At 43.0% G+C, this 18,106-nt stretch overlaps 2 protein-coding genes across 2 annotated transcripts in view; both read left to right on the forward strand.

The window, feature by feature from the left end:
* NSG2 (neuronal vesicle trafficking associated 2) overlaps nucleotides 1-18,106 on the forward strand; it is a 137,457-nt gene that overhangs the window by 8,181 nt on the left and 111,170 nt on the right. The gene's annotated exons all lie outside the window — the stretch shown is intronic.
* On the forward strand, nucleotides 568-10,929 carry LOC146354370 (uncharacterized). Its single transcript, XM_084829802.1, has 6 exons — nucleotides 568-1,059; nucleotides 1,528-1,535; nucleotides 4,423-4,582; nucleotides 8,928-8,987; nucleotides 9,813-9,915; nucleotides 10,850-10,929. The coding sequence occupies exons 1-6, from the start codon at nucleotides 568-570 to the stop codon at nucleotides 10,927-10,929; spliced, it is 903 nt and encodes a 300-aa protein (XP_084685928.1).

Raw genomic sequence — 18,106 nt, forward strand, 5'->3', positions numbered from 1 at the left:
TATCTTATCCCCCAAGCCAAAAACAGAGGTGCTGACATGAGTGTTAAAGCAAGGAATTGATGTTTTTGTTTGCAAGTGGAGTTTCTCAGATGGGGGAAGGGGAGAAAAAGAAAACCCAATATTGCAGTCTAGGTGCTTCTACTCTTATGGACTAGTAGTGCACGGCCTTTCTGTGTTGCTGAAATGGCTTTTGTTTGAAACCCTGGCTGTCAGATGATATTCTACTAATATAAATAGGTTCTTTCTTCACTTGAAGGAGCAGAAATATTTTAATGTTACATTTCCTCTCTGGAAACAAATTGCTTACTCACTGGTGCTGCAGTATGAGTCATTCATGCATACTCTTAGCGTAACAAGTACACCCCCATCCCCCATGCACCTAATGCTGAAGGCAGCGTTCTTTTCTCACTCCTTCATTCTCAGCCGGTGGCCTTGACCACAGATCCCCCTCCTCTGTTCATTGGTTCAGCCAAGATTGTTCTGTTCATGAGAGAAGGGGGGAGCATTTTAGTCGCACCTCTGACCTGTGTGTAACTCTACTGCAGGGCTAGCGAGGCCTCTGTCAGTATGAAGCCCCGTTCTGGCTCCTGCTCGCGCTTCGGCAGAGAGAGATTTCGGATTGTGTATGTGAACAGTTTTGGGAGCCACCGCTGTGGCACTGTGATTCATTATGGTGGCAGTGGCCACCTCAGGCCCCATGAGAAAGTGCCTCTGGCAGACACCAGTCCCTGCCTTCCGGACAAGGCAATCTCGGCTGTTTCTGACAGAATAGGCTCGGGAGGGGGAGCCCTTCCTTCCCCTCGGGGTCAAAGGAGCCCCTGTTTTGTGCTTGGAGCCACTAATAAGATGCAAGCTAGAGGAGCTGGGACATGTGGTAGCCAGCCACTGAACAAAGGAGTGGAGGACAAGGGGTCCAAGTCCAGAAAGGTCCCCAAAGCCAAGAAGATTGTGGCTCTATCCTCACCGTACAACGGCGGGAGCAGCAAAAGGGTAGCTGTAAACTCCACATACTTCAGCAGTCAGAAACAAACTGGTATGAGCAAGCACAGAGGCTGTCATGTATATTGTCATATAACAGCAACTACAACAGTGATACACCCGTGCCGCAGTGGTTCTGTTTTGGGGTGGCTAGTCAATTCTTTGGTCCAGTATAATCTGGATCAAGAATCTGGGTGGAGATCTTTCCTGTGAATGTTGAATTAGGGAGTGGAATTTTCCTTTCACATAAAACCTGCTGATTCAGTGGTTAGCTCTAACAAGTTAGTCACACACCTCATGATTTTAGAGTGTTTTAATTTCTGAAAGCGTACAGGGCCAAAGCTTGCTCTCTAAAGCTCATGAAATTATCAAATCCCAGTTTTCCATTGAAATAAAAATTCTACCCCTCTGCAAAAATTTAAAATGTTCCTTGATATGAGTCAGCGCAAGGGCCAGAAAATGCAAAGAAAATTAAAAAGAGACTTTTCTTTACATGAATTGCTAAATTCAATAGGGGGCCTGTCTTCAACTCGTGTATTTCATAATCAGGTAAAGCGGTAATATTGGCACACTGCCTCTCATGTCAGTGAAGCATTAGCAGAGAAACTGCATTTACTGAAATTCTCCCTGGGATACAACTTTTAATGGCATAGACATGCTGTGTCCTGTACTGAATCTTGCTGTCTGCAATCCAGCTTGTTTGAATTTAGGGTTAATCATAGTGTTTGTATACTTGAGGGGCGAAGTCAACACTGAAATTATTTGTTCTTCAGAATTAGGCAATGTTGGGGTACTTTATAAATGTTAGGAAATTATTAATCATATCAAAAGTTAATATGCTTCTAGTTTCCAAAGTAAATGCTAATATACAAAATAACATAAATATACAGTATGAAACAAGGCATATGTTTTCATAATAGTCACTAGTTCTGATTCAATTCTAATTAACATGTATTTTTAAATTACTAAGGGGTCTCAAGAAATGTGGGCCATGGTGCAGGCATAAGAAAAAAACTTGCCTTTTTGCACATTTAAGGGCACACGTGAATTCTTAAAATATCTGTATTGCAGAATCAGAAGGCCATATCACACTAGTAGCAAACATCATACTAATTCAGGGATCCCCAACCTTTTTTGGGCTGGTGAGAATATTTGAAATTTTGAGAGCATGTTGTGGGTGCTCTCACAAAATGGTTGCCATGAAGGAGGCTTGCCCATTCACAAAATGGCTGCCATGGTAGGCATGACCTTTCACAAAACACCCATTTCCCAGGAGGCAAACTAAAAGAAAAGTAACTTGCCCAAGAACTAAGTACAAGGGCTCCTTCACACTGGGCTTTTATCCTGCGATTGAGATTGCTCCTTCATGGAAGTTTGCAGGCTCTTTACATGATGCAGCGATCAGGTATCTCCTGCACTAAATGCCCTTTGTTCCATTTTTAAATAGATTGCAGATAATGAGCTATCAAATTATCACGTTGTGTTCTGCTTCAGTTTCCTCCACACAAAGAGTTAAAGCGGCAAGAAGAGGAGCGAGATCAATGAAAGATAATGTGGAAGACTCAGATATGGGGGGGGGAAGGGGAGCATGTGTAAAGGGAGAGTCAGTGGTGATCCTGCATTTAAAACAGAAGCAGAAAGCCCTGTTTTAAATGCAGGATGTTAGGCTGCTGTAGAGAAGCCCCAAGACAGAGGTGAGGTCTGAGTTTTAAACCACAAAACCACTCTTTTAAACCCACAGTTTTCTGCTCCCATACCCATATCACAGAAGGCAAAGTGATGAGGCTCAGAGACAAGTACTCAATTTTTTGGTCAAGTTACAATGCAAAGGTGGGGTCTGAGCCCCAAATCACAACAAAACACCCATTTCACAGAAGCCAAACATGCTTCTCAGAGAAACACCCACACCCAGGCAACCCCCTGCCCCCAAAACACCCCAACCCAGGCAAAATGTACAGAAACAACATATTAAAAAACCCAGGCAAAACACATACCACATTAAAAAGTAACAGGCAATACACATACACACACCATAGTCAAAGCACTCCCTGCTACCCCCTCTAGACCCCTAGGATGATCTCTACCTCCCCCAGCTCTTTTTTCCGGGTGGCTGGACATGCCATTTTCTTTTCTGTGAATATATCTGGGGCCCATGTCGGGCCCAGAAGCATTCTTAAAAATAACGATGGTGCTGGAGGCTGGTGCTCTGCTTTGCAGCCTCCCAGTTAAACAATAAATAATTAAAAAACCTTAAAAAAATTAAGAAGGTCAGGGAGCCTGGTGGGCACCAAGGGAGGTGTCCAGGGTCCCCAGTACTAGATAGTCGCCTACTTTTGATTTCCTTCTTCCCTTTAGTTCTAGCTGCTATCTGAAGAAAAGAATGAGCTATATAAGACCATATCATAGAGCACCCTCTGGATGTTCTTGCTTTCAAGTGATATGAAGTATTGATCTTTCAAAGTAGTTTTTCAGAGATTCTCGCTTAGACTTGCACCATGATGGCAATGGAGGAGGGGAAATAAGATTTCAATTAGAGTTGTGTGATCTGATTTAACTCTGTGATGTCTCACAGCCACATGACATCAGTTTGATATCAGCAGCTTAAATGGGAGCACAAAGTAAATACAATTCCATTGTTAATAGGTGGCTGCCATGAGACTCGAGATGCATTTGAATTCCCTGCTTCCTCGGAAAATGTGATCAGGCAACAAAACAAAAAGGTAGAACATCAGTCTAATGGCTTTAGAAATAAAAAATGAAGGTGCTTTGGATAATGCTCCAGAACTGGTTAACCTTTCTGGCATGCTGTAAAGCTGGCCTTCACCAAATTGGGCCCTGATAATGGTGAGAGTGGTTCTCTGTGGAGTGTGGGGTTTATTTGTTCTCTGCACTGTGTGCTGCTTTGGAACATGATAGCGTATTAAGGTAGCAGTGATATACCTGCAATTGTGGGGCAAATTTAAAATGCTGCCCACTGAAGAAGAGAGTGGTGATTTCTAAGTTGAGATGCTAGAGTTCAAGTTTGCTTTCATGTCTGGTAATGTGGAAGCTCCTTGCACTAATCCCAGATCTGTGGGGTCTGATGTTAGTTAATAGGGGTGAAGAAAAACACTGTGCACATGTTCAAAAGCACTCACATCTCATTTCTCACATTCCAGAATTAAATCCAGACATTGAAAACAACTTCTGGAGGGCTAAAGTCTGGCTCAGATTAAGCACCTGCTTATCTCTTCATATTATTGCAGGTATTTTGAATAGGTAAATGAACTGGGGAACAGTGCCCATGTTCATATGTACCTGTATGATTGCCACTGTGGCCCAGTTTGGATGATTAAACACCTCATGGTTTGTTAACTCCAGCACTAGATCAGGGTTGTTGCAAGTGGCCAGGAGTGACCAAGCATTCTCTTGGGTTCAAACTCTTGGTTGTTTCTTCCTCAACAGCCCAGAGTTCCGGGTTCCCATGTCATGGCGAACAACACAGGAACAAAGCATTCCTGGGTTGTTTGGCAAAACAGAAGTGATTGGTTGGGAGCCAGATCGCTCACTCCTGCACGTTCACAAACAACTCATGGTTCATGGGTTATTTAATCGACCAAACCAGGTCTGTGTGTCAACTTCAGGTGAAGAAGACTATGTGATGAGCCAAGATAAGAAGGCAATGAGGGCAGAAGAACTATACGTTACAGGAAACATGGGGATGTTTCATGGCACAACATCCCCATGCCAAGTTTCCTCCCTCTCTCTCCTGCATGATGTAAGAACATTTATCCCATATCACTAAATCACTTCGTGTGTTTCCTCACTTCCAATTCACATCACTGGCTGCTAGTGGAGGTGGGAAAACACATGACATGATGGTGCTACAATACATGATGGTGCTACAATAAGCATAGTTGGAAGAAGCATAGTTTCACCCTGACAGCTGAATTCCTAATTACTCATTTGAAGAAGTTCTTTAAGACTGCTTCACATATGATGCTTTTTCATATACAAAGATAATCTCTATGTAGGGACAAACCACAGATGGTGTTTCTTGTGAAGTATGGTGCAGTCTGCTGTGAGTACTTGTCAGGAAACTAAGTAGGTGCTGGACTTGCATACATGTGGCAAAATAAATGCTTGCCATGCACTTCACATTATAGCCTCCTACACAGATTTTATTTCTGTGTAGGAAAAACAGTATTAAGCCTGGAGAAAGTTGTACAAGCAGCATTTGGAGGAATGAGCGGTTCAGTTCTGTCCTTCAGGTCAATGCCTAGAGCTGCCAGGCAGGCCCTCTTGCCAGGAAAGGTAAGTGTGGACGATGAGGATGAGAGGAAGGGGGAAATACTCCTGCTAAAATAATCTTTAATATCTGTTCACCCCTGGCCCACAGATTCTCACATGCAGCAGTGGGATAACTGTCACTGTGTGTGAGAGTCTCCACAAAGTCACCTGCTAAATGGATGGTTGGTGAAGGTTTGGAAGGGAGGAGGTCCTAGAAGGACAAATACATTTAAAAGGGAAGTAAAGGAAGTTAGTCTTAGTTCAAAAAGCGAACAAACCAGATTATAGGATTTGTTGGGAAACAGCTAGACTATATTAGGAGGAAGACACATTTCATTCTGTTTCATTCTGTCTCATAAATGCGCTTCTGTGCTCTCTGAAAAGTTCACCTAATGCCCGAGGGTAAAACCAGACATGTTTGCAAAATTGACAACTCATTATTAGTTTTATTGTGGGTAAAGTAATCAACTCAAATTTAATATATCCAAATGTCACAGATGCATGATTTAAAAGAAGGATGAAAACTACTACCTTCAGAGGAATATTTTAACATCTTTTAATATGGTATCTATTAAACATTTTGCAACACCCCCCCTCCCAAGAATATGCCTCATAATTCAGCATCAAAAGTGTGGCAAAGCTGTAATCTAGCCATCCCCAACCAGGTGCCCTCTAGGTGTGTTGGACTACAAGTCCCAACAGCCCCAGCCAGCACAGCCAATAGTGATGATGGGAATTATAATTCAAAACATTTGGAGTTCACCAGGTTGGGTAAGGCTGTTGTAGTCCTTCATTATCCTTAAGTTTCAACCACTTTCTCTGATAATTATTCAAATCACACCACTGAATGTATCACAGAGCAGCATTTTATTGCTTTAATGTCCTGTTTAAGTGTATGTGAATTACATCTTCGTAGTTCATGTCTGTGCCAGTGTACTGGTTATAGACAGAATGTTGTGGTTTTACTACTAAGGGCTGCGTTATGAATTATATTGTTAACATCCACATGTTAAATAATTACATATAAGGGCATTACAGGAAGGAAACTTCACCTGGTACAACATGTGGCCACTACAGTACTGGTAGGTGCTAGGTGGTCAGATCATGTGGCACCAACTTGCCCACAATCTGAGATCAGCATCAGAGGCTGTACTTGTGTGCCCACCTGTAAGAGCAATTATGCTGGTGAGTATGAAAGATAGGGCCTTCTCAGTAGCGCCCCACACTTGTAGAACTTTTGTTCCAATTGATGTCCACCAGTCCCCATCAAGCCTTCAAATGGGCCCGAAAGACTCACCTGTTTACCTTGGCCTACAATTGAGTCAGGACTTTTATTGAGTGCCATTGTTTTATACTGCTGTGTGGTTTTAATTGTTAATGTTGGTGTTTTTTTAAAATTCTTATTGCTTTTATCGTTGTTTTATTGTGTTTCATGGTTTTAAATTTTGTTGTACACTGACTTGGGAGAGATTATCCTAAAAAGCAGCTTATAATTTTTACAAACAAATAAAAGTTTTGTGATAGATATACACATGCTCCTGGAAGCACCAGCAGGACTCTTTGCCAAGTATATGCATATGCAGGATTGACTGATTTAAATCAAGGTGGTTCAAATCATTGATTTAAATCACCAAGAGAAAACCCTGATTGAAATAACTGAAATCAAGTTTGTGAGTAGGGTGACCACTTATGAATCACCAAAAAAGAGGACATAGATCACTATAAAAGAGGACAGCGGTCTGTATAAAATTTGCATATGCGAATTTATATGTAAAGATGCAAATTTAGAAATAATTATTATAATTTAAATAGAAATACAGTACATCTCATCATAGTGTGGAAGACTGTGAACAGGTGACCTGTGTGCCTTCCTCAGTCTGTTGTCCAGATGCTGTTGATGGGTAACTTCAAGGTCCAGCTCTTCCTTCTCACGGTTCTTTATCTTTAACCTGGATTTGGACAGGACAGCCCGTCCAATAGAGGATGCCTTCAAAATAGAGGACATTCCTCTGGCAGCTATTCAGATAGAAGACTGTCCTCTCTGTAAAAGAGGACATATGGCCACCCCATCTGATAGTTCTTCACAACGTTCTTAAACAATGGTGCAAATCTGTTCACTAAGAGAGCAATCCTATGGCCACTAGAGACTGTCTAGAGGGCCATGGGATTTTTCAGTGTACTGGCTCCGAGCTTGTATACAGTGCTCCGAGCCTGGAGCCAGGGAACCACACTCCCTGCCTCCTCTCCCTCGTAGTCTGCATGGAGAGAACCATGGTGGCTGCCTCTCCATCCTCATAAAATGGAGTGTGGAGAGGGCGAAAAGGGGGCATTCCGAGAGGCAGGGAGGGAAGGAGACAACAGAAGCCCCTTTATGCTGCTTCCTATGGAGTCGCCAGGCCTGTTCCCGCCCCTTCTCCGAAGCCCCGGCTAGACGTGTGAAATCACGCATCTAGCCAAGAATGCAGGGCGGGCAGAGTGTGAAGGAGAGGATCCCCTCCGTGCTCCACCTAACCTGCGTAGGATAGTTGCTAGCCTACTACTTCAGAGGCTGGCGACTATCTTGATAAGACTGAGCCCTAAAACATGTTAACTTACAACTGAATGCAGCATTTTATATCAAGGAGGACATACTTCATAATTTTAAAATTTTACTAACAGGAAATTTACATAAATTTTATAAAATACTCATTATCTGTGTCAAGTTGCAGATGCAGCAGCAGTACATTAGAAATGGTAAGAACTAAATTACAGAAATGTCAGGAACTCAATAGCACTTTTTCTAATGTGTGGACTGTGGAGTAGCTCTAAGAGTGGCAGAGTTTTGAGCAATCTGCTGCTGATGGCTGCTTTGCCTGAGAAAGTCCATGATGGGATTTATTTGGTACTGCTACCTCCCCGTAAAAAGACAGTTAGCAGAGAAAAACAAAAGGCAGAACAGCATGAGTGTTTACTACTCCCACATGCTAAAAGGCTAAAAAAAAGGAGACCACACCCTTCTTTTGTGAAGGTAAAATGGTTTACTCACAGTTCCTTGCATAAACAAATGCAGACACAGAGTAGGGTTTTAAATCAAGTTTGTTCAGTCCATTTTGTGTTCCTTTCCACAGGCAGGAGCGAGACAGCCAGCCACATGCACTCAGCAATGGAGGAAGGTGGGTGGGTTGGGGGCAGGGGGAGGAGCAGGAAGCCACTTTGGGCTGTAGAGATCCTAAGGCTAGCTATGCCCATGCATTAACTAACTGCAGCACCGCCTCCTTCTTGTAACTTGCAGATGAGGTTGTGATATTCCTGACAGTCCACACCACCTCCTTTGATCTATCAATTTGCACTCACTTTTTGTGTGCAAAATCTTGCATATCATTAAAGTACAAAATGCACTGTTAAAGAGGTACAAGTTTTTGCATGATTGGTCTAGCAGCCAGTCTTTCACTGGCCACTTCCCTATGCTTCATTACTGACTGGATCCTTTTGCTCCTATGCAATTAGACACCAATAATTTTGTCTCTTAATTTCTTTTAGCAGAAGCCAAACATAGTTCCATATATGTATCTTGCTCTTTTTCTAGAGTGGTGTAATGGGATTCCCATTTTATCTTTGCAACAACCTTATGTAGTAGGTTAGACTAGCAAGAGAATAATTTGCCTAAACTAAGCTAAGAGTTGGGCTTATGTTCCCCCTAGCCAAAGATCAACAATACAACCATTATGTTACTTGGCTCCCTTCAGGATCCTGGAGCCCAGGTACTTCACAGTACAGTTTCATAGTTCCACTCTCCCCTCCCCCCCTTTTTTTTAGCAAACCGCATCAAATTTATCCTGATGTACATGCATGCAAGCAATGCAATTGAATAAATCCAACATTTATTGAGGAAATATATATATTTATATATATAAATAAACAGCAACAGCAACACCTTAATGCTGCAGTTCTGAAAAGAGGAAGGAAATATGAATAGGAAATGTGCAAAGATTGGTACTTGGACAATGAGGGACAGAAGGGAAGTAAAGATGAAATGCAAACAAGCATGCTGGCCTTGAAAGTTAGCAGACAACACAAGAAACCTTCAATACTAATTGATCAGTACTGGCTTATAGTACTGTTGCACTAGTCCATGATCCTAAAACTTTCTGAATAGCTCGAGAAAATATTGTTAGGAGGGAAGGAAATTTACTTTATAGAGGGAAAAAGAAGAATCTTCCGTCACTCTTATACTAGACCTATAATAGTTCACCCCAAAAGATACTGCAATCCCAAGGGATCAGCATCGAGCTTTGACCTCACCTAATGAAGAAAGAGGTTCAGAGGTGCTAGCTCATGAGAAATACTGTGGAGTGAGGAGGGGATGATGATTAAAAAGATTAAAAGGGTTAAAGAATTCATAAGTGGGGCTAGACATTGTAAAATAAATGCACAATACTTTTTAAGGCCAGTCCATTTAACTGGAGTTGCAATAATAAACAGGAGCTTGCTTGCTTTTTTCTAGTCTTCTCAGCTCTAGAAGATGAGGCAATAGCAGATAAGGCAATATAGTTCTGTCAATATACCTCACATATCTTTCTTTCTAGTCTGCAGTCTGGCTTGGAGTGTGTAAAGTAATTTCTAAAATGGTAGAAGAAAATGGACACTTTAGAAACAGATTGATGTCCTGTAGCCAACTTACAAGTGAAGGTATGTAACAAGTCAGCTTCTTGTGCTGCTCCTGGCTTCACTGTTGTGCTTGGAGTGTAAAGTTGTGATAATAACCGGGCATAATTTTAATCAACATCCCCTGTTAAGAAGGACTTTACATTCCAAGCTGGTAAATATTTTTTTGCTCTTTTGTTTCCTTGGGACCTGAAAGTTGTGCCTCCAATCCAACTTAAGTTATCATGACTAATTTATCTCCATCAACTTGAATGGGACTTAAAGCAAAGAGAACTTTAGTTGGATTGAGTCCTACCTTGACTTGTTCCACAAGGGCTCTTTATGAAAACTGTCCTCATGCTGCAGTGCAGCTAATGCCGGGGAGGAGGGGGCGAAGAGTTCAGTGTGACCATAGGGAGAGCCATCCTGGATCAGATCAGGTTCCATCTAGTCCAGTATTTTGTTCACACAGTGGCCAGATAGCTGCCTGAGCAGATTACAACTTTCAGGGGGCATTTTCTTCTTTCCTTCCCTCTTCCTCTCTCAAATTTCCAATTACGTTCCGCATCGGCTTCCCTTCAATGAGAATCCCAATAACACAACCTCTTCCCACTACATTAAAGCAAGTCTACCCTTCCTCCATCATAGGAAATGGAGTCTTCCAACCCACTTCCCTCTCATTCACCCACACAATTATCCTCCCTCCTTCCAATAAGAACCCGCTACTATTAGATGAAAGCATAGACAGACCCACCCCTTCTCTGTTGCAGGGAAAGGTAGTGTTCCAAGCCCCCACCCAAGAAGCCCCACCCCTACCTTACCTGGCCCTGAAAAATAAAAGGTGAGATGGGGGAGGGGAGGAAAAAATACAGCCTTTCTCTCACCTACTCTGAGCCAGAGCCATGCAATATGGCACTGTTCTTGTGCCCCACCCACTCCTGCTGCGTTGTCCTGCCTACTACCCCCCTCTCTCACACAGGCACACAAAAACACAACCCCTACCTGTGCGCAGGGCATCAGGGGAGGAGCAGCAGCAGCCCCTCCCTCCTCGCCCTCTGATTCATCGCGTTTGAAACAACAGAATCTTAGAAGGGGGGGAGTGTGGCCATTGCTCCTAGCAACCACCCCAAGGCCTAGCAGCACCCCATAAAGCCTGCCTGAGAAACAAAACAAATAAAAACAAACCCAAACAGAAACAGAAAAAAAGAAAGCAGGACGATGCAGGTAGTGGAGGTCGAAAACACATGACGTCAGATCAGGTGCTGTTTGGTGCATTCTTTTTAAAAAAATATCATTTAATATTTCTTTTAAGTTTCAAGCTGAAAACATGTGATGTCAGATCAGGTGCTGTTTGGCATGGAGCAAATAACCTGACACTGAACTGTAGAGCAATAGGAGACTCTTTGGCTCAGAACAAATAAACATAGTGTTTTGCTGTTAAAGCAAAAAAGGCAAATGTTATTTTGGGCTGCATTAATAGAAGTATAGCTTCCAAATCCCGGGAAGTACTAGTTCCCCTCTACTCAGCACTGGTTAGGCCTCATCTGGAGTACTATGTCCAGTTCTGGGCACCACACTTTAAGAAGGATGCAGACAAACTGGAGAGGGTTCAGAGGAGGGCAACAAAGATGATCAGGGGACTGGAAACAAAGCCCTATGAAGAGAGACTGAAAGAACTGGGCATGTTTAGCCTTGAGAAGAGAAGACTGAGGGGAGATACGATAGCGCTCTTCAAGTACTTGAAAGGTTGTCACAGAGAGGAAGGCCAGGATCTCTTCTCGATCATCCCAGAGTGCAGGACATGGAATCATGGGCTCAAGTGACAGGAAGCCAGATTCCGGCTGAACATCAGGAGAAACGTCCTTACTGTTAGAGCAATATGACAATGGAACCAATTCCCTAGGGAGGTGGTGGGCTCTCCCACACTGGAGGCCTTCAAGACAAGGCTGGACAGTCATCTGTCAGGGATGCTTTCACTTAGATTCATGCATTGAGCAGGAGGTTGGACTCAATGGTCTTACAGGCCCCTTGCAACCCTACTATTCTATTATTCGATTTCGACAATAGAAAATGGGTGGGTTCAGAATGTGCTTAGATTTAAGATCTCCAAGTTTAAGATTTTGAAGTTAAAATTTTTGAGTCACATAAGGATATAGGAAGAGCCCTGAAACTCGATCAGACCAAAAGTCCATCTAGTCCAGCATCCTGTTCCCCACAGTGGCCAGTCAGGTATCTCTGGGAATCCTACAAGCTCAAAAGCAATAATCCTCCTGCTCTTCCTCCTTAGCGTCTCCTGTTCAGTGACACACTGCTTCTAAACATGAAGGCTCCATATAGCAGTCTTCCTCACCCTGGTTCCCCTCCAGATGTTTTGGACTACAAATCCCAGCATTTCTGGTCATTGACCATGCTGGCTGGGGCTGATGGGAGTTGAAGTCCAAAACATCTGGAGAGCATCAGGTTAGGGAAGGCTACCATATAGCCACCCTGATTAATAGACACCGATAGCCTTAACCTCCATGAATTTGTCCAATTCCTTTTAAACCCATCTAAGCTAGTGGCTATCACCACATCTTGTAGCAGAAAATTCCATACATTAATTATGTGTTATGTGAAGAAGTGCTTTCTTTTGTCTGTCCTGAGTCTCCTGTCAATCAAGGCCAAAGTAGACCATGAGGTTAATAGCATGAATGCAATTAACATGCATTTTTTGTCATGTAAATCACAGCTGCAGAGAAGCCTGAGCAGCCTCAGACGTCAGACCATGTGGGAGGGGAAGTTTAATTTTTTCTTTCCCTGTCATGGTCTTGACAAAAAACTGCTTCTCCAGAGCTGCTATTTGCTTTTCAAAAGAAGCTCCCAGTGGAGCATTTGGTGCCTGGGGAGGTTTTTCTGCTGTGCATCTAAACTAAAGTGAACAGAAAATGTTGGGGTTTGCTTCGCAGTATTGTTACAATCACCCCACTTTTCCAAGTAGTGAGAAGCTTCGAGATGCAGCTCTCACCCAGGTTTGGTATCCTTTGGAAGGAGGTTAATCATAGAATAATAGGGTTGGAAGGGGTCTATCTGCTCAGTGCAGGAAACCAAGTCAGAGCATCCCTGACAGATGGCTGTCCTCATCTTGAATGCCTCCAATGTGGGAGAGCCCACTACCTCCCTAGGGCCAGATGAACTGCATCCTAGAGTAATAAAGGAACTGGCAGAAGAACTCTCAGAACCACTGTCGATTCTCTTTGAGAAATCATGGAGGACGGGTGAAGTGCCAGATGACTGGAGGAGGGCTAATGTTGTCCCTATCTTCAAAAAGGGTAAAAAGGAGGAACCTGGCAACTACAGACCAGTAAGTCTGACATCAATCCCTGGGAAAATTCTGGAGCAGATTATCAAGCAATCCATCTGTAAGCACCTTGAAAACAATGCAGTGATTACTTGAAGCCAACATGGATTTGTCAAGAACAAATCCTGCCAGACGAATCTAATCTCTTTTTTTGATCAAGTAACCTCCCTTGTGGACTGTGGGAATGCTGTGGACATAATATACCTCGACTTCAGCAGAGCTTTCGACAAAGTGCCCCATGATATCCTGATGAGCAAACTGGCCCAAAATGGGCTAGATGAAACAACGATCCAGTGGATCCACAGGTGGCTATAGAATCGGACTCAAAGAGTGCTTCTCAATGGGATCTTCTCAAACTGGGGAGAGGTAACGAGCAGGGTACCGCAGGGCTCAGTCCTGGGCCCAGTGCTCTTCAACATTTTTATTAATGACTTGGAGGAGGAGGTGCAGGGAATGCTGATCAAATTTGCAGATGACACACAATTGGGCGGGATAGCTAATACTTTGGAAGACAGAAACAAAATTCAAAGTGATCTTGATAGACTGGAGCGCTGGGCAGAAAACAATAGAATGACATTTAATAGGGATAAATGCCAAGTTCTGCACCTAGGAAAAAGAAACCAAATGCACAGTTACAAGATGGGGGATATGTGGCTCAACAACACTACAAGCGAGAAGGATCTTGGAATTGTTGTCGATCACAAGCTGAATATGAGCCAACCATGTGATATGGCTGCAAAAAAGGCAAATGAGTTACTTAAGGATATTGGCTTCTTCTGTTGTCTTCCACCTTTTTTTCTTGTTGGAATTGTTTGTAATTGTGCCTTGAGAATTTCCTTTTTTAAAAGCTCCCACCCATCTTGGACTCCAGGGTATGCATTTGGCTACACTCGGCTTTTGCTTCCCGTACAACCAAGAACTCAAGTATAACGTGGTCGCTTTCCCCCAGAGTTCCTGTAACTGCTACTTTATCCACTAAGTCATCTCTGTTGGTTAGGATCAAGTCAAGGATAGCCGATCCTCCAGTTCCTTCCTCTACTTTCTGTAGGAGGAAGTTATCTACCACACAAGTCAGGAATTTCCTGGAGGGACCATGTTTTGCAGAATTTGTCTCCCAATAAATATTGGGGAAATTGAAGTCCCCCATTACTACTACATCATGCTTCTTTGAAACATGGGCTATTTGCTTTTCAAAAGTTTCATCCTCGTCTTCTCCTTGATTGGCTGGCCGGTAGTGGACTCCGACCACCAGGTTTTGCTCCATTTATTTTGATCCAGATGCTCTTGATGGGGCTACCAAGCTCATCCTCCTGTATTTCTGTGCAGAGATATGTATTTTTCATATACAGTCAGGGCCAGAAATATTGGAACAAGGATAACTGTTTTGGCAGTTGGCCTCTGTACACCACCGCATTGAAGTTGAAAGGAAACACACCCAGATGGGAGCGAAGTCAGGACTTTCACCTGTAATTCAAGGGGTTTGACAAAAGTGGGGCACTAACCATTCAAGAAGTACAGCCAGTGGCATACACACACACCCATCGTTGGTGGCTCATAAGTAATGGAATGAATGGCTGACAAGCAGCTGCATGGCCAGGTGTGGCCTGTTTCCTGGGTGCCCCATGACCAATCAAGCAGATAAAAGGCCTGGAGGTGGTTCTGAGTGTTACATTTGCATTTGGTAGCTGTTCACTGGAACTCCCAACATGAGGTCCAAAGAGGTGTCCATGCGAGTGAAGGAGGCCATCATTAGGCTGAGGAAACAAAATAAACCCATCCGAGAGATAGCAAAAACAGTGGGAGTGGCCAATACAACAGTTTAGAATATCCTGAAAAAGAAGGAATTAATTGGCAAGCTCAGCTACAGCAAAAGGCCTGGAAGACCATGGAAGACAAGTGGATGACCATAGAATTCTGCTCAGGGAGAAGAGGAACCCTTTCACAACATCTAGCCAGGTCAAGAATGCTCTTGCTGAGGTAGGCATGTCTTTGTCACCATCTACAGTCAAGAGACGGCTTTATGAATGTAAATACAGAGGCTTCACAACAAGGTGCAAACCACTGGTAATGCTCAAGAACAGACAGGCCAGATTAGCCTTTGCCAGCAAACACCTAAAAAGGCCTGCCCAGTTCTGGAATAAGATTCTGTGGACTGATGAAACCAAGATTAACTTGTAGCAGAATGATGGGAAGAGAAAAGTATGGAGAAGGAAAGGAACAGCTCATGATCCAAAGCAGACCACATCATCTGTCAAACATGGTGGAGGCAGTGTTATGGCATGGGCATGTATGGCTGCCAATGGAACCAGGTCACTGGTTTTTATTGATGACCTGACTGCTGATAAAAGCAGCAGGATGAATTCTGAGGTGTATAGGGCTATAATTTCTGCTCAGATTCAGCCGAATGCTGCCAAACTAATAGGACGCCGCTTCATATTACAGATGGATAATGACCCAAAACATACAGCAAAAGCTACCCAAGAGTTTCTCAAGGCAAAGAAGTGGCCAAGTCAGTCACCTGATCAACCCAATAAAGCATGCTTTTCACTTACTGAAGACAAGACTGAAGGCAGAAAGACCCACAAACAAGCAGCAGCTGAAGGCAGCTGCAGTAAAGGCCTGGCAAAGCATCTCGAGGGAGGAAACTCAGCATTTGGTCATGTCCATGGGTTCCAGACTTCAGGCGGTCATTGACTGCAAAGGATTTTCATCCAGGTATTAAAGGCAATAATGATGTTAAGTTTGATATGATGTTGGTTTGTTCCATTACTTATGAGCCACCAATGATGGGTGGGTGTGTATGCCACTGTACTACCTAAATGGTTAGTGCCCCACTTTTGTCCAACCCCTTGAATTACAAGGGGTAATTTGGTTTCCTTCCCAAAGCTTCAAAGTCTGACGTGATTTCTTCGTAGCTCCATTTGGCGGTATCATTTGTTCCCACATGGATGAGAAGAAAGGGATACCTGTCAGTGGGCTTTATGAGTGCAGGCAATCCTTCAGTTATGTCTCTAATCTGTCCTCCTGGAAGACAGCATACTTGGGAAGTCCACGGGTCTTCATGACATACTTGGGTTTCGATCCCACGCAGCAAGGAGTCTCCCACTACTACTGCTCTTGTTGTCGTAGGCCTTGGTTTCATTGCCTCTGCTTGACTGACCTTCAGCCTCTTGCTCGCTCTCATGCAGGTTCCCCTGTAATTCTTCCTTTGCAGGCTGTCCTCCAGTCTCATCCTCAAGTACCTGGAATCGGTTCCACAGCTCCACTGCTTCCACTGGTTACTTGAGGCTTATTAATGTTTTGTAATATTTGCATGTATTTACAAATATACAATTGAGCATAGGTGGAGGCACAGCTGAAACACTCCAACAGACAGGCAAAGCCCACTGCTCCCTCATCAGATCTTCAGGGAGACAGCCGGCACCCTAAGGTGCTTATAGAGCCCAAACACAGCTCTCTGTGTCTCTTCCTCTGTGTTTGACTCAATTTGCAGTCTCTTTTGTACTTTTGACACACAGGCACCTAGATTATGACATCCTTAGTCAGGAGTGTGTGGGGAGAGGGAGAAAGGCATGCCCTTTTGCTAAAATGGCTGTCATCTCCTAGAGGAGTCCCTAGTTGGTCACTATGGGCATTTAGGTGTAATTTCCCGTAAAAAAATGGAGATGCATACCACCTTTGCCAAGGCTGTTAAGGGAGTCCCCAAAAGCACTTCAGGTTCCATTAACCTTCTCCTGTCCATACTTCCAATCTTACAACGTTATAAATGAGGGATGCACAAAGTTACACTGTCTGCATGAAACAGTCCATATTTGATGCAAAGTCTAACATGAAAGTATGTATCCATCTCTAAAATCTGCAAGAAGATGACTTTCTACAGCACATGTGTAATACATAAATAAGTGGGCTCCTAGAGTCCTACTGTGACTTAACAGTAATAGAATTTTAGAATAGTTACTGTCCAGTGGCAGCCTGGATGCAGCAATTGCATTACATGAAAATGAAGCATGAATTAAAACTGACACTCTATTGATGTAGTTTCAATTAGAGCTTTGTAGCTGCTGAACAATTCAAAGTAACACAATATTATGCTTACCAACATAATTGGAATTTCTGGCTTCACAGTTTAATTAGTTTTAGGAAACAGATTTGCCAATCCATTAAGACCTATCTGTTAAATGTAAAGTGACATATTCATAGAATCATAGATTAGTAGTAGGGTTGGAAGGGGCTTACAAGGCCATCGAGTCCAACCCCCTGCTCAATGCAGGAATCCATTCTCTCCCTCAGTTTGTCTGCTTAGCTCACGTTAATGGTAACAGAGGTTTGCAAACTATGTGAGTGTAGAACATATATCAGGGTATTGCAAATCATTTTTGGAGGCTTCCATTAGTGATATTTTCTATATCTCTTCATTATTCACATGCCATATATCTCCAAATAGCCAAAATTAAATTAACTGAAATTCCTTATTAACCATTAAGGAAGCCCAATATTGTAGATTGGCTTTAATTGTACTGGCACAGACAATGATCTGCACAATTCTTGTGATGTTATGCCAGTGCAAACACTTCCAATGAAATCCTATATAGGTTTACTGAGAAGTAAATCTCTCTGTGTTCAATGGGGTTTATTCCCAGGTAAGCGTATATAGCATTGCAGCCTCAGGATATGATGAGGATACAAACCTGCATGGACATAACTTCCTCAGATGAATTCAGCATATGTTAATTGTAACTAAATGTTATTGAAATCAGTGGGGTCTTGCAACCCAATCCTAAAGATATTCACCTGGTTGAAAGTAAATCCCAGTGATTTCAGTGGGGCTTACTTCTAATTAAGTATGTTTAGGAGTGCAGTCTTACAGTGCAATCCTGTACATGCATACTCAGATGTAAG

This window comes from Heloderma suspectum, chromosome 2 (genome assembly GCF_057233095.1).
Source record: "Heloderma suspectum isolate Gila_16-S chromosome 2, 16-S_ref, whole genome shotgun sequence".
NCBI lineage: Eukaryota > Metazoa > Chordata > Lepidosauria > Squamata > Helodermatidae > Heloderma > Heloderma suspectum.

Bases quoted from the DNA above. Each gene is read 5' to 3' on its own strand.
- LOC146354370 (XM_084829802.1), top strand. From the start codon at position 568: ATGAAGCCCCGTTCTGGCTCCTGCTCGCGCTTCGGCAGAGAGAGATTT. The intron at 4,583-8,927 runs GTCTGTGTGTCA...TGTTCCCCCTAG, and splicing joins TATTTAATCGACCAAACCAG to CCAAAGATCAACAATACAAC. The intron at 9,916-10,849 runs GTATGTAACAAG...TCTCTCACACAG, and splicing joins TAGCCAACTTACAAGTGAAG to GCACACAAAAACACAACCCC.